The 13,041-nt window shown below is 42.3% G+C and overlaps 1 protein-coding gene across 13 annotated transcripts in view; it reads left to right on the forward strand.

The window, feature by feature from the left end:
- gpatch8 (G patch domain containing 8) overlaps positions 1–13,041 on the forward strand; it is a 24,046-nt gene continuing 11,005 nt past the window's right edge. For 2 of the 13 annotated variants that reach the window (XM_076144025.1, XM_076144024.1), the window contains exons 1-3: positions 43–108; positions 4,273–8,430; positions 11,376–11,448. Coding sequence is in view for 8 of the 13 variants with exons in the window: in XM_076144014.1 (XP_076000129.1) it covers positions 64–108; positions 4,273–4,350; positions 11,376–11,448 (196 nt within the window). In the remaining 5 variants the exon portion in view is untranslated. Of the gene's footprint in view, positions 109–4,269; positions 11,449–13,041 lie in introns of those variants that run through there. The other 11 variants (XM_076144026.1, XM_076144020.1, XM_076144023.1 and 8 more) reach the window with 9 other exon arrangements.

Raw genomic sequence — 13,041 nt, forward strand, 5'->3', positions numbered from 1 at the left:
GCCCCGCTCCGCTCGCGCTGCTCAGACAGAAGGAGTCAGTGAAGCTGCTGCTGCCTTCAGAAAATGGCCGACAGATTCTCTAGATTCAACGAAGATCGTGATTTCCAGGTAATGCACGGCCAACGACACAAAAACATGCACATACATCGCAATACCCAGATAAATTAGCACACTTGTGTAGACAATGATGTCGTAATGCCGCTGAACAGTTCCACAGAAGCGTGTGTTTCAATGTGCATGTCACCTGCTAGTGCTGCATGCTAACTAGCTACGTCAGTACACTGCGGTTCTTGTAATTTAACTCAATTTAGTTTTCGTGTGTTTTTCAAATATGCCGAGAGTGACTAACAGTAACCTTAGCCCATAACTGCACGTCCACCCGGGTAACGTTGCACAAGTTAACACGATAGTCACCACGAAAATAGCTCGTTATTGACCTTGGGAAGACTGGTTATTTATCGACATAAGCTAACCGTGGATAGCTAACTCGCTAGTGAGCTAACGTTACTTGTGCGACTGTTGGGAACGGCACCCAAACGGTCGTGTTAATGTTTTTATATATTATAATTGAACCATTACAGCTGCAGTAGGCACGTTTTACTTTCAGATTTCGCACTGTTTGGTAAATATATTATATAATGACGTTGTTGACTTGACCAGGAGAGCGCACCGAGAACGTGCTAGTTGTAAACAAATGGCTAACATCTGCTTGGTCGTTAATCTGACTCGATAGTGTTTGTCTGTTGTCTAAATGATAACACGCACTTTTTCTATTTCTGTGTTGTTCCCATCTAATGTTGGGGAGCTTGAACTGGCTCTTGGATTTTTTTTATTTTTCTAAAATGGAAGTTGCATTGTATGCTTAATAGGACAAACTAGACCGACAGATGGACATGTCTTTGACGAGCCATCCAACAGTCAATAAGGTAGATCAAATCTTCACATTTCCTGCTTGGACCCAGTTAGTGGGTCCTGAGATTTGTATGGCAGGGGAATCTGATTGCACTGTTTTTTTTTGCATAATTTTTTTTTGCAATTTGTTTTTACTGAAGCAGACATTGTACATGACATTGTGCATACAGGTGTAGGATATTTTGGAGATCTAGATTGGAGATTTTTAAATGGAAAGAGGAGAGACAAAGATAGAGAGAAGGGAGGAAGGTTGTGTTATCCCTACTATTGTTGTCGAACTTTATACATACATAGACCCTGAGGTAGAGTACAAGTAGACTGGAGTTGCAATGATGTCATAGGGTACATACAGAACTTACAGGTCGATGTCAAATGATGATGACATGTTGACACAGTACAAATTGCATCATAGGTTGTGAGAGAGAGAGAGAGAGAGAGATAGGGGAGAAAAGAGAGAGAAAAAAAGAACCAGAGAGAAGACATAATGGGGGCGTGGTAATGAAATATACCTTGTCTGCGCTAATCAGCAATTTGGGGTTATAGTGTCCACAAATTTATGTGACACTTTGACATAAAATATTTTAATTTGACATTAGGAATGAAATATTAATATATATCAGTTTTTTATTGATATCACAGTTTCATAGAAGGCGATATGCTCATCACAAAAGCTGCAATGTCTTATGTAATGAGATATGTTTACTTAATAATGATAATAATAAATGTATCATGCAGACTCTGTGAATCCTCATCAGACAAGTGGTACTATGTTGTTGTGAAGGGTTTAGTTGTTCTGCGACCACAGTGCAGTGTGATAAGTCTCTGAAAAGGTCTTACACTGAATACCATCAAAGATAAATGTTTGTTTTGAGTTACAAGTAGTGGCCCACATTTCTTTCAGATTTTCTTCAGCTCACTAAATGCTGTTTCTGTGTTCATGTTATCGGAGTGAAAACTAATCCACTGATTTCTCAGCACGCGTTACAAAAACAGGGACATATCCTGTTGAGGCTCTAAGGCTTTAAGAAGCCCCCTCTTTACATTTAGCTGAGCACAGTGTTTTGCCTTGTCATATACTGTATATCAAAGCAAAGGAATATGAAGAGGAAGTGCACAAGGACATTGATGTGAGTGATGCCCTGGCCTCAGTCCATAATGCAAATGCGGCAAAGAAGGTCGTTTGAGGACTTCTGTTATGTCACAGAGAGAGAGAGTATTTTGTACTCCTCAAATTTAGGCACATTTTCATAAAACTTAAATCTACTAACCGACCGTACATGTTTAAGAGATGATGAGTAGCTGCTGTGCAAATGTGACTCTGTTTGTAGTATTCAACTCTTTGCGGCTGTGTTGTGGTGACCCAGAAATGCAATGTGCTGGGAACAGTTTGTGGAATTGCTCATTATTAATCCAAACCCACCGTGTTGTTGTTGTTTAGTGGGAGTTAAGTATTCTGCTGATTGGTCAGGGGAAGGTGACTTGCTGTGTCGCCTGAATGAGTCTGTTGAGAGCCAATCCAGCTCAACACAGTGGCGCCTCTGTGTGTGAGATCTGCTGTGAAGGCATTCATATGCTCAGTATTCACAAAGTTTCTTTCCCTGACCCCATGGATTGATGCCTGCTGCCAAGCAACACTGCTCAAGAAATGACCACAGATGGGCTACGTATTCTTACCACCACCACTCCCGCTCCCTGTCTACTCCATTGATTTCCATTGTTTTTTAGAGCTCTAGTATGCTGCAAATGTTGAGTTGCAGAAACACAGCAGACCGTTTATGAAGGCTCAGACTCGACAGGCAGGCAGCATCTCATTTCCTAATGTGGGTTGGCATTGAATTAAGCATCCACCTCACTGTTGTACCATAAATGAAAATGTGCAGTTCCCCTCTCTTACATGCATGTTAAAGGACAGTGTGAATGTGGTCCTATCTGCAGTGTTGTATGTCGAGTCATGTAGGAGGAAGTTGGCAGTAATGAAAACAAGAAGTCGTTGTGCACGCGTATCTCAGAAATGGTCTGAGCAGAACCCAGGCGGTGGAGGGGGGAGGGCGGGGGGAGCATTGGTTTGTTCATTCAGCTCGCTCTTCCACGGAATCCCTATTTGTCCTAATCCTCTTGTTTTTTCGCATGCTGGTGCGAGTCCACTTTCATTTGAATTCATGAGTGCTAGTGTCGCATCAAATCACCTCATATTGTGGGCTGACGAGTGCAGCTGCTTATCTGTGCAAAACCAGATTCCTATGAGAGGATGGTGGGGGGGAAAAATCATGCATAACCAACACAATGAACTTGGCGACCAAATGTGTGTTTCCACATTTTTAAGAGATTGGCTGTAAACTCTAGATTATTTAGGCAGCAACAATTAATTTAGGGAGGTAATCAGTGACAAAATGTCGATATCTGATGTAACAAATGCCTATTCAAGCCCCCAAAATAAATGGACACTCCAAAATTAAATCATTATATGGTGTTAGTCTATAGTTGATCTGTTGATAGTTTCAATAAGTAGCCAGTAAATGATATACATCCTCAATATTTCGAAATCCTCAATTTTTCTTGCACGTTTGAGGGTCAGGAGAAATCCATCTCAGATGTGACCTTCATGCCTCCTCTGCTGCTGTTGCTGCTGAGAATAAGCTGTCTGCCTGGGAGAAGAAGCTACTCTATAACCATCACGAGCCTTGCGGACAGACTAGTCAGCCCAGTTTTCGGAGCTGTTCTCAGCTGCCGGTGTTTTGGCTCAAAGTATATTTAGAGGCGCTTGTTCTGCTCAGCTATGTAAATAGAGCACCGGACGATAGAAGACTCATGTAGGACATTGCAGTCCAATACAACACAACAACTAACTACAGCCCCAGACAACACAACTGCTCCACAAACATGGTTTATTGGAATTAATGCAGGCCTATTATATGTGATTGTGGTATGTTTGTACGGAAATTAAATCTTATACTGCGATTAGGCAATTTATCGAGTTTTCATTTTTAACATATTCAACATAGGATTTCGGCTGGTGATGAAACTATCTTGTGCCCGGTTCAAATAACTTGTCGTCTTTTTCCAAAACTACTTTTTCCAGTTTGTCCAGTTCTATTGTTGACTTTGTTTCATGCTTCATCTTAATTTTTGCTACAGTTTCCAGGTATCATAGGTAAGACTGAGTTGTGCATATGTGATTAACATGCAGTAGACGTGACACCGTACACACTTTGGTCTCATGCATTGAGAACCCCTTAATGAACTGTGATCTGGGTCCTTGGTTTGAACGCCTAAGTGGAGGTGTTACAGAAGGTATTTGGTGCTCGGTACATCTTCCGTATTATCTCAAGTTATGAACCCAAGCTCTACTGTCTTACACAGGGTGGGAATCACTTCGACCAGTATGAAGAGGGCCAGCTAGACCTGGAGCAGGCGTCCCTGGACAAGCCCATCGAATCGGTAAGGCCGCACCCATCATCCCGCACCATTGGACAAGCTGTGAGAGTGGATGATTGGTCCAGGGAGGCATAAGAGCCACACCCTTACTCCATTTTGTCCATGTAGCTGCATCTAATGTTTTATTGAACACACTACCACCTAACCTGTAGAATTGCTTGACTCATGTCCATTAATGCCCTTTTAGTCCTTCCCACTTCCTATGTCCTCTGCCTATTCCATCCCTTGTGACAGTTAAATGATCATAATTATGATAATTCTTCCTGTTTGTATGTAGAGCTTACAGATAAACATTTGATTTTGTATCAAACTCCCATTATTGTTAGTCATCCTAGCACTATTAGAAAGCTTGGATTGGATAAAGCACTGTCCCTAATGACTGTCATCTCAATATTTCAGCTGTTTATCCACTTTAAACTCATTAAAAGAAAATTACAGAATGTCTAAATTTGATTATACAACAGCTTTGTACTTGATTGAGTGAAGTTGTGAAACTGAGCTACAGAGTTTTGTTATACACAAATCTTCCACGTGCTCTTGCTTAAGCAATACCCCATCAAAATAATTCATGCTAATACTAGCTTATCCAGCGTTCCCACTTCACTTGAAAAGTGATAAATAATGTCCCACCTTATGATTCACTACATTGAACCACTCCAAGTGTTCATAAACCTCCCCAGTGCTTAATCCACTCCATTTACCAAGTAAGAGAGAACGAACATTAGAATGTGTGAATGGCCACATTTGTGTTTGAGTGAGTGTGTGTCTATGTAGCCTAGAATGTTTATGTGTTAGTGTATAGTGTTTGTGTCTATAGGACAGTTATCTTATTGTACACAACTTGGGGTGTTCGACATTTCTCTCCTGCAGCGAATTGGCCCCTATTAGATAAGCAGCAATGACCCGGTTTGTATTTGCACGCTCTGCTTTCTTACTCCTATTTTTAGGGTCCTTGTAACGCTTCTCTGACTGTCTCTCTTTCTCTCTCTGTTTCACTACTGTCACTCTATTCTCTCTCTTTCCTCCCCTCTGTCTCTATCTCTCTTGCTCCCTCCCTACTACACAGTGATTCGGTGTACAGTACCCTCTGTCATTCTGTGCTGGCATGGTGCTTGTGCAACTGGGACTGCATTTTTCGCTGAAGAGGCACGTAGATAATAGCGCAGGCAGCTCTCTACTTTCTCTCTTTCCCAGTCTTTCTATCTCCTATCCTGTCTCTGAAGCATTGTGGTTGAACAGGCCCAAACTCCATTGAGCTCCACAGTATTGTAATTCTGTGGATGTGCTAAGAGTCGATTAGAAACCTGGCTGCTTATGCTATTCAGATGTCCTGATTAAAGGAAAAATACAGTCAGTGTGTGTTTGTTTTTCTTATCACCATATTTGTTATCCCGACTATGTCCAAAGTGATAAACCATTGAACCAAGAATCGTAAAGAATTCTATTCTGGTCATATTGTAGCTTTGATAAACCTTGTTGTAGGTAGGCAGCCTACTATGTGTGGGTGGTAGAGAGGGACAAAAGAAATGGAGAGGTGGCCTGTTTACCCGGCTTGAGTGGCTCTTCTGCTCCTGCGCTATTATTTGTGGAGGGGCGCTGAGGGCTGTGCTGCAGCAGCACGTAGTCCTTCACACATTAGTGACAAAAGGTCACATCAGATGGGCTGTCAACTATCACTTCATCACCAATACTAACAGTTCATACCCAGAAACAGGGTGTCAGACTATTGACTGCAGGATTAAAAAAAAAAAACTCAGCCAGCCACAAAGACTTAGTGAGTGTTAGTTGTGAGGCATCACTTCCAAACGGACCAGCACGGTAAAGCAAAGAGGACAGTATATTATTTTAGAAATGCATCTTATTTCATTCTTGATCTGTCCAGTCACAACATAGCTGACAGTTTGGTAATTGTTTAATTATTTAGCCATTCAATATGATACAAACTTTTTGGGTGTTAATGATTATCTCTCCTTAATGTACCATCCAAAATGTTAGCATCACTATGGTCGAATGAATGAAATATCATTTGTTAGCACACATAGTTAAAATGATGTCCTGAAGTGCCCTTCCCATCTTGTCACAACCCTAAGGTGGTGAGATGGCAGTTTGTATACAAGTGTTAGATCTAGGAGATACCGATGATGATGGTGATGATGAATGACTCAGCCCAGCTTCTCGGAGCCCCTCCCATGCCACTTACTGTGTGTGATCTATAGGCAGCTAGAGGTCTGTGGTATTTTTTTTATTGGGGTATTTTTTTCTCTTTCTGTCTTTACCCTTTGGTCTTTGCTCTTTCTCTCTAACATTGTTTTTGCATTGCATGTGTTTAACTTGGTAGCATTCAGTACAATTTCCTCTCAACACTCTGCCCTAATCATCACTACACTTTTCCTCCCAGATTCATTCTTCCCACTTCATCTGCCCCCTCCAGACCTCAAATCTACCCCCCTCCCCCCCTCCTTCCCCTCTCCCGACCCCGTCCCACAGCGATATGCAGCGGGCAGCCTCAGAGCCAGAGAAACCATACATGTACACGGCTATTCTGAGAAACACATGTGTACAGGGTACTGTTGGACACGGAGGATCTCTTTTATTTACGCCACATTCCCACTCCTGCCAGACATTATTTGACACAGCAGTTTCTACTACTAAGTTGCCTCTTAGGTGGGAAGAAGTGCCTGAGGAAAAGGTCAAATATCACTAACTCAACCCTTTACTGTCCTGACCCACATTTTTATGACACTGCAGGTTGCTCTCTATTTAGCAATGGCCCTAAGCCAGTGAGCAGCAGGGCCGATTGGATCAAGGTCGTGGCTGAGGCCTTCCAAATGTTTTTAAGGTCAGCAATGGAGTACTACGCCGTACGCACTACATTCCCTGTCGGCTCAAAATGTCCGCTAGAACTGGAAAAAACATTTGTCAACAACCTCAAAACATTAATTTGTACTCGGTCAGTTTTTGCAGACTGTCTTCATTTTGCAACTCGAGGGGAAGATAATTCTCTGTTGAACTCCCAAAGAGTTGGAGACCACCCCAAACTTTGGCCATTACTTGACTACACTTTGCTAATCTTCCAGCTGTTGAATTCAACTCCTCAGAATGTATAAGGTAAGTATATGTGCTAAGGAAAAATATGCATTCATTGTAGTCTTGTTGTTTTGTGTCTTTCGCAAATCATCTGGTAAATAGAGTATTTAATCCCTTAGCATTAAATCACATCCAAGTGACCTGTATAGGGTGGATATTTCTGTTTTATTAGTTTGGCTCTTGAAGCACTGACACAGTAGTTTCCACTTAGTCACACCTAGCTGATACTGATCAGGAATGCCACACTCGCGGGAGCTGCAAGAGTGTCTTAAGGACAGTGAGACAGTCGGCTCCATCACCAAAGGCAAAAGACATTCTACAGGGACGCGAGAGACGATATGACTAATTGCACTCCAGTTGTTACAACACAGATCCCCCAGTCACTCCTCTGTGAAAATCTCAGGTCAAGGGTCTCCAAATTCTGTTTTTACTGTCCTATTCAAGAGTCTGTGCGCTTCATCTCTGGCTTACTGTACCAGTTTGATGCTACTTAGATGCAGATGAAATCATTCTCGGGAACAATTGCAGTAATCTGAACTACAGCAATTGTAAATACCATAGTACACATGCAGTTTCAGCAAAGCATTTAGTCTGTGAAGCATTTGGTCTGTGTGATACTCTGAGGTCTCTAGGCGGGGTCCCCTGCATATCACTTCCCTTCCCCATATCTTTCATTTACACCTTTGCCATGCACTGTGCCAATGATGGCACACTGCACACTGTGAATACACTCCTCCTTGTAGACTTGTTTTGTTTGGATAACATTTCCTCTATTTTTTTTTTACATTTTCTCCTGTATTAACAGTCAGTTGGTGGATTTATTGACATGCCTACCTTTTCTGTTTGTATTCAGTATTGTTTGTTTAATAGCTGAGAGAGATTTGCATATATAAGAACTAGAGAAGCTAGCATACTTGCCGTTGAAAGCGTTTGGCCGGTTTCTTACGTTGTGTCACGTGTGACTGTTTTTTTGACAGCCCAGTATTTTAAAGCCAGGTTCGTATGGAAATGCCTTCACTCCACTTGCACTGCTGTTGGACTCGCCGTCGTTGCTTTCATCCGTCTGTCTGTCTATTCTTTTAGTGCACTCATCTGTTGTTCAACACGCAGCCCATGTCTCATCTCCGCCCTCTACATTTTGCTGAGTCCATTTCAATCTAATCTCTTTATTAGTGTCAGCAGTTGCCACTGGTGCCTCAGTCTGCCTGCCTGCCCTTCCTGTGTATATTTTGTTAATAAATCTCAGTGGGACACCAAAGAAGATGTGATTAGCTTACAAAGTTTGATTAAACAAGCATTCTTCCAGCTGTCAGTTTTGGGGCTATATTTTATTTTACTCCTTCCCTGCAATATATCAGCAAATCCTCCAGATCAATCTAATTGCTCATCTGAAGAGGATTGCTGCAGCATAATACTGCAGTAAAATAGAAGCATTCCCAGTTTTGGGGGAGGGTGGAGTTCACTGCAGCAAACCTGCAGTTTCCCTGCACAGTACAGTCAGGGGAAATGTTCTACACCAGGCTGAGGGAAGCTTGTGTTAGAGGAAAGCCGTAAAACACAATTATGTGTTTTTGTGTGTCCAGTTGCTAGGCAGGTACATAGAACATACAGTGATATCATGTTATGTGATACACTTTTTAATAACCTGGCCATGAGTCCATAGAGTCGGGCTGTCTCCTGTTCTCGTTCTACTAGATTCCTCTCTCACTATTTCTAAAGTAGAAAGACTCAAACAGTAACTCTGAATACAGTTTGTACATCCATGCCCAGATAACTAGAACCTTAAAATAGTGAAGCCTAGCAAGATCTTGAGAATAGATACATTTGAATCGTGATATGACATTGGTCATTATTTGTGATTGACACTTATTCCCAGTCAAATAGGTTTCGGGCAGAAGAGGGCAACAGTTTGCACCAAATAACAATCGTTGGAGAAAAAGAAATCTAAAATGATGCAGATTGGCGGAGATGCAGCGTGTGCTGCGTGTGTGCCTCCCACTCCCCCTCACATGCACTAACCCATGTAAACCCAGCTCACCTCTACCATCCCACACATTCACCCACACCATGGCTCAGCCTGCTCCGTCCTGTTCTGACCAACCTCTTACTTTGTCAAGAAAACCTATTGAGCCCTGGTGAGCCATCACTTCTCTGTGCCTGATCCACTGAGACTAACACTTTTTGGAGTTCTGTTCCTCACTCTACGCCCACAGCCCGCCCCGCCCCCTCTGTATGTGTTCCATTCACATGGCACTACTAACACCGACGTTCCTTTTTGTTAAAACTCTTTAACAAAAAGCTGCATGCTGTTTTCTCTGTTTTGTTTCAACCCCTTCACTTTCTGTTTGTGAAAGTTGATGTCAATCTCTTTGTGATTATAAATATCCCTATTTGTTTGGTTTGTATGTTTTACTTAGTAGAATGCAGCACTTTGGTGAATGTAAGACACGCTTGGAATAGTTATAATCACAGACAAACACTGCTTATTAAGAAATCTCATCGTTTACTGTTTATTTGTGCTTGAGGATGTACTGTAGTGTGTAGTGTTGGGACGGTCTTGCACTTCTTAATGTTTTTGTTTTCTTGCTGACCCCATACTAGTGATATAACGGTCTCAGACGTGCATATTTGGCCCCGCAGTGTGCTAGGAATTGCTATTGTGTATGTTCTTGCACTCATCTCTGGCCTGTTTGATTCTTTATCGTATGCTTGATCTCGTCCACATTGCTGGTTTCTGGTTACATTGCATTTGAACAAGATTCATTTGTAATTGCTGGTATAAATAGATATATAAGGAACACACACTTCAAAGTAGGTGGCACGACCACAGTTGCATACTTTGGGGTACTCTGTGGAATCCTCCTTCTGATTGAATTTAGTATGTATGTATTTATATTTTGGTGTGCACTATCTAGTTTGTAAGTAAGTATCTTTTGTTCTGTATGAACACTAATATGTATAAAGGCCATTAAGAAAGACGGTGGCCACTAATGGATCACAAACAAAAATGTGGTTGGGACCAGACAGTCGATAACAGACCAGAGATGCTTGAAGCCTCCAAGAACTTGCATAGTAGCAATCACTGGCATATCTAAGTGGGCTACATGCACAATGTCTCCTTCTCTTCACCTCTACAAACACACACACGCGCATCCCCTCACACATGTTTATTCTCTCACCCCCTGGGCCTTGTAATGGTAATCCAAGGCCCGCTCGCTCCACTCCTGTCTCTTCCTCTCGCTATATTTCTTTTGTGACAGCTGCATATGTTTCATGGTGTTCCCCTCGTCATGGTTGCGAAATCACAGCAAGCTTGGAGTTGTTTATGGTCCTTGTTTTGTGATTGCAAGATTTCCATACTTGTTCTGTGTCATTTTTTCCCCCTTTGTGTACTAAGATCTTGCTCCGTAGTGGCTCATATATGTATGCGTGTGATACATATATTGCCCTCTTTTTCCTCCTCCTCTCAGTTAGTGAATGTCACCCGTGTGTCTTAATCATCCCAAAGAAATTAGAAATGCTCATGTCCAGTTTCTTTGCCCTAAAGCCGTTTTTTTAAACTTGCACTCCTACCGTGCGAGGGCGTCCCGCTCTGCCACTCACTGTCAGCATATGGTTGCTAGTTTGCAGGCTACACATAGTGAAAAAACCTCCCCTCCGCCCCCCTCCTCTAAATCCTCTACCCTCACTCCCTCCAACCTGCCCTCTCCACTCCTTGTGCTGGAAGATACTGATGTTACACGCTGTAGGTGATGTGAATGACAATAATAATGATGGTGATGGTGGTGGTGGTTGTGCTGCTGATGATAGTGTGATCTGAATGTTTTTTTTTTTTTTTTTTATACTTTTGTTGTTTGTGTTTTTTGACTTGGCCTCCGGGGAAAAGCTCTTCTTATTATTGGAATATTTTTGGTTTTTTTCTCCTCTGCTCTCTCTGCTAGGATAACATCGGGCACCGGCTGCTTCAGAAACATGGCTGGAAGTTGGGGCAAGGACTTGGCAAAAGCATGCAGGGTAAGGCCTCACTCCTCCGCACACCGATAATAGACACATGCTGGTGGTTACAGGCCACTACCTTCTTGTCATTCTCCCCTCACATCTCCACTGTTTGTTTGATTTTGTTTTCAACAGATTTCCATTTCCTTATATCCCAACATGCTTTCTCTGATCTTTCCCTTTGGGTCCATAACTGGGTAAAATACATTGTTATTTAGACAAATCATTCCAGTTGTGCCTGTTGCTCTAATGCTGCTGTTTCCGGAACTAGAAGAGTGAGGAAAATGGGACTCTTGGGACAGAATTGAAACAGAGGGCAGGGTCCTGGCACATGGGGAGGGTGAAAACTGAATTATTTTGCTGGACCGTGTCAACTCTGTTCCCATGATGTCCTGTGAGATCCAGTGCAACTTACATGTTCATTTCTAACCGACCAGATCCGTGTGGCATTAACAATGGTACTTGACGTGTAACTAAGTATAGCAGAAGGTCTAGATTTAAGACCTGATTAATGTCACCTCCTTGGGTTTTCTTTCGCCTGGCAACGCTTGCTTTAATCCTGCAAGCTCAGTGTTTCCTATGATATTTTACTGTTTAAAAGACAATTTATGGTCGTGTTTCTCTGTAGCACATCAGTTTTTTACATGGCATTTGATATATTTTGTAAGGTGTAATATAGACTCGACAAGGATGAAAGCCTGGCGGTCTGCGTAGTTCGATTCCCTGGTTAATGTTGACTTACACTAAGTGGAGGAAGGCTGAACAGAGAGGAGTTTGTGTGGGTTGGCCTTGGCTACCGTCTGTGGCTACCCCGTGGCCGTGGCGCAGAACTCTGGCATGTGTCCATTTAAGCCCTTTTGATTGCAAGATATTCTCATTCGCTTAGATCTTTCTAACTCTCTAACTTTTCCTTCAAAGACTAACTCTCCCCTGTCCCCGCACCAAATACAATGACATTGTCTGTGAGTGATGTCATCACTGCAGTCTACTGGAATGGGGATTTGTTTTTCACAGAATTTCTGGCATTTGGTTTGGTCTCCCTCATCCATCATGCCCTTTTGCCGCCCTCTGGATCCATGCCTTACACTCCCAGATCCACTTTTATTTCTTATATCCCTCATGCAGTCAATTCTGACCTCTTCATCTCCTGATGTTGTTATCCAGTTGCAACTCTTGCTCAAGTGTAATAATCTGTAACATCTGTGCCCAATTCCAGCATTTTAATGAGAAATACTACTCATTCTGTGGGTGTGTGCTGAAGACTTGGTTGAGTTTTCAACACACACACGGCCATAGACAAGCTACCGACATGCTTATCCATGCACGTACAGGGCCGTATTCAGAGTTTGCAGACACATATGTTGAGTTAATTAACCTAAATACATCCTCAGGAAACACTGCATGCTGTCTTTAAATGAACAACTCCCTGCTCCATCTTCAAATACATGCACACCATGTTTTTAACTGCATGTTATAATGTGGTGCATCTAAATGTAATGGTTAAATAAGTGACATGACATCCATTTGAGATGTGAAACACACAACTCTGAATACAGCCTACAGTGTTGTTTCATAGTGGAGACAGACAGCGGACAGTGTCTAGTCCTGTAG

This window comes from Genypterus blacodes, unplaced genomic scaffold (genome assembly GCF_046128005.1).
Source record: "Genypterus blacodes isolate CSIRO-AG114 ecotype Tasmania unplaced genomic scaffold, CSIRO-AGI_Gbla_v1 ptg000028l_1, whole genome shotgun sequence".
Classification (NCBI taxonomy): domain Eukaryota; kingdom Metazoa; phylum Chordata; class Actinopteri; order Ophidiiformes; family Ophidiidae; genus Genypterus; species Genypterus blacodes.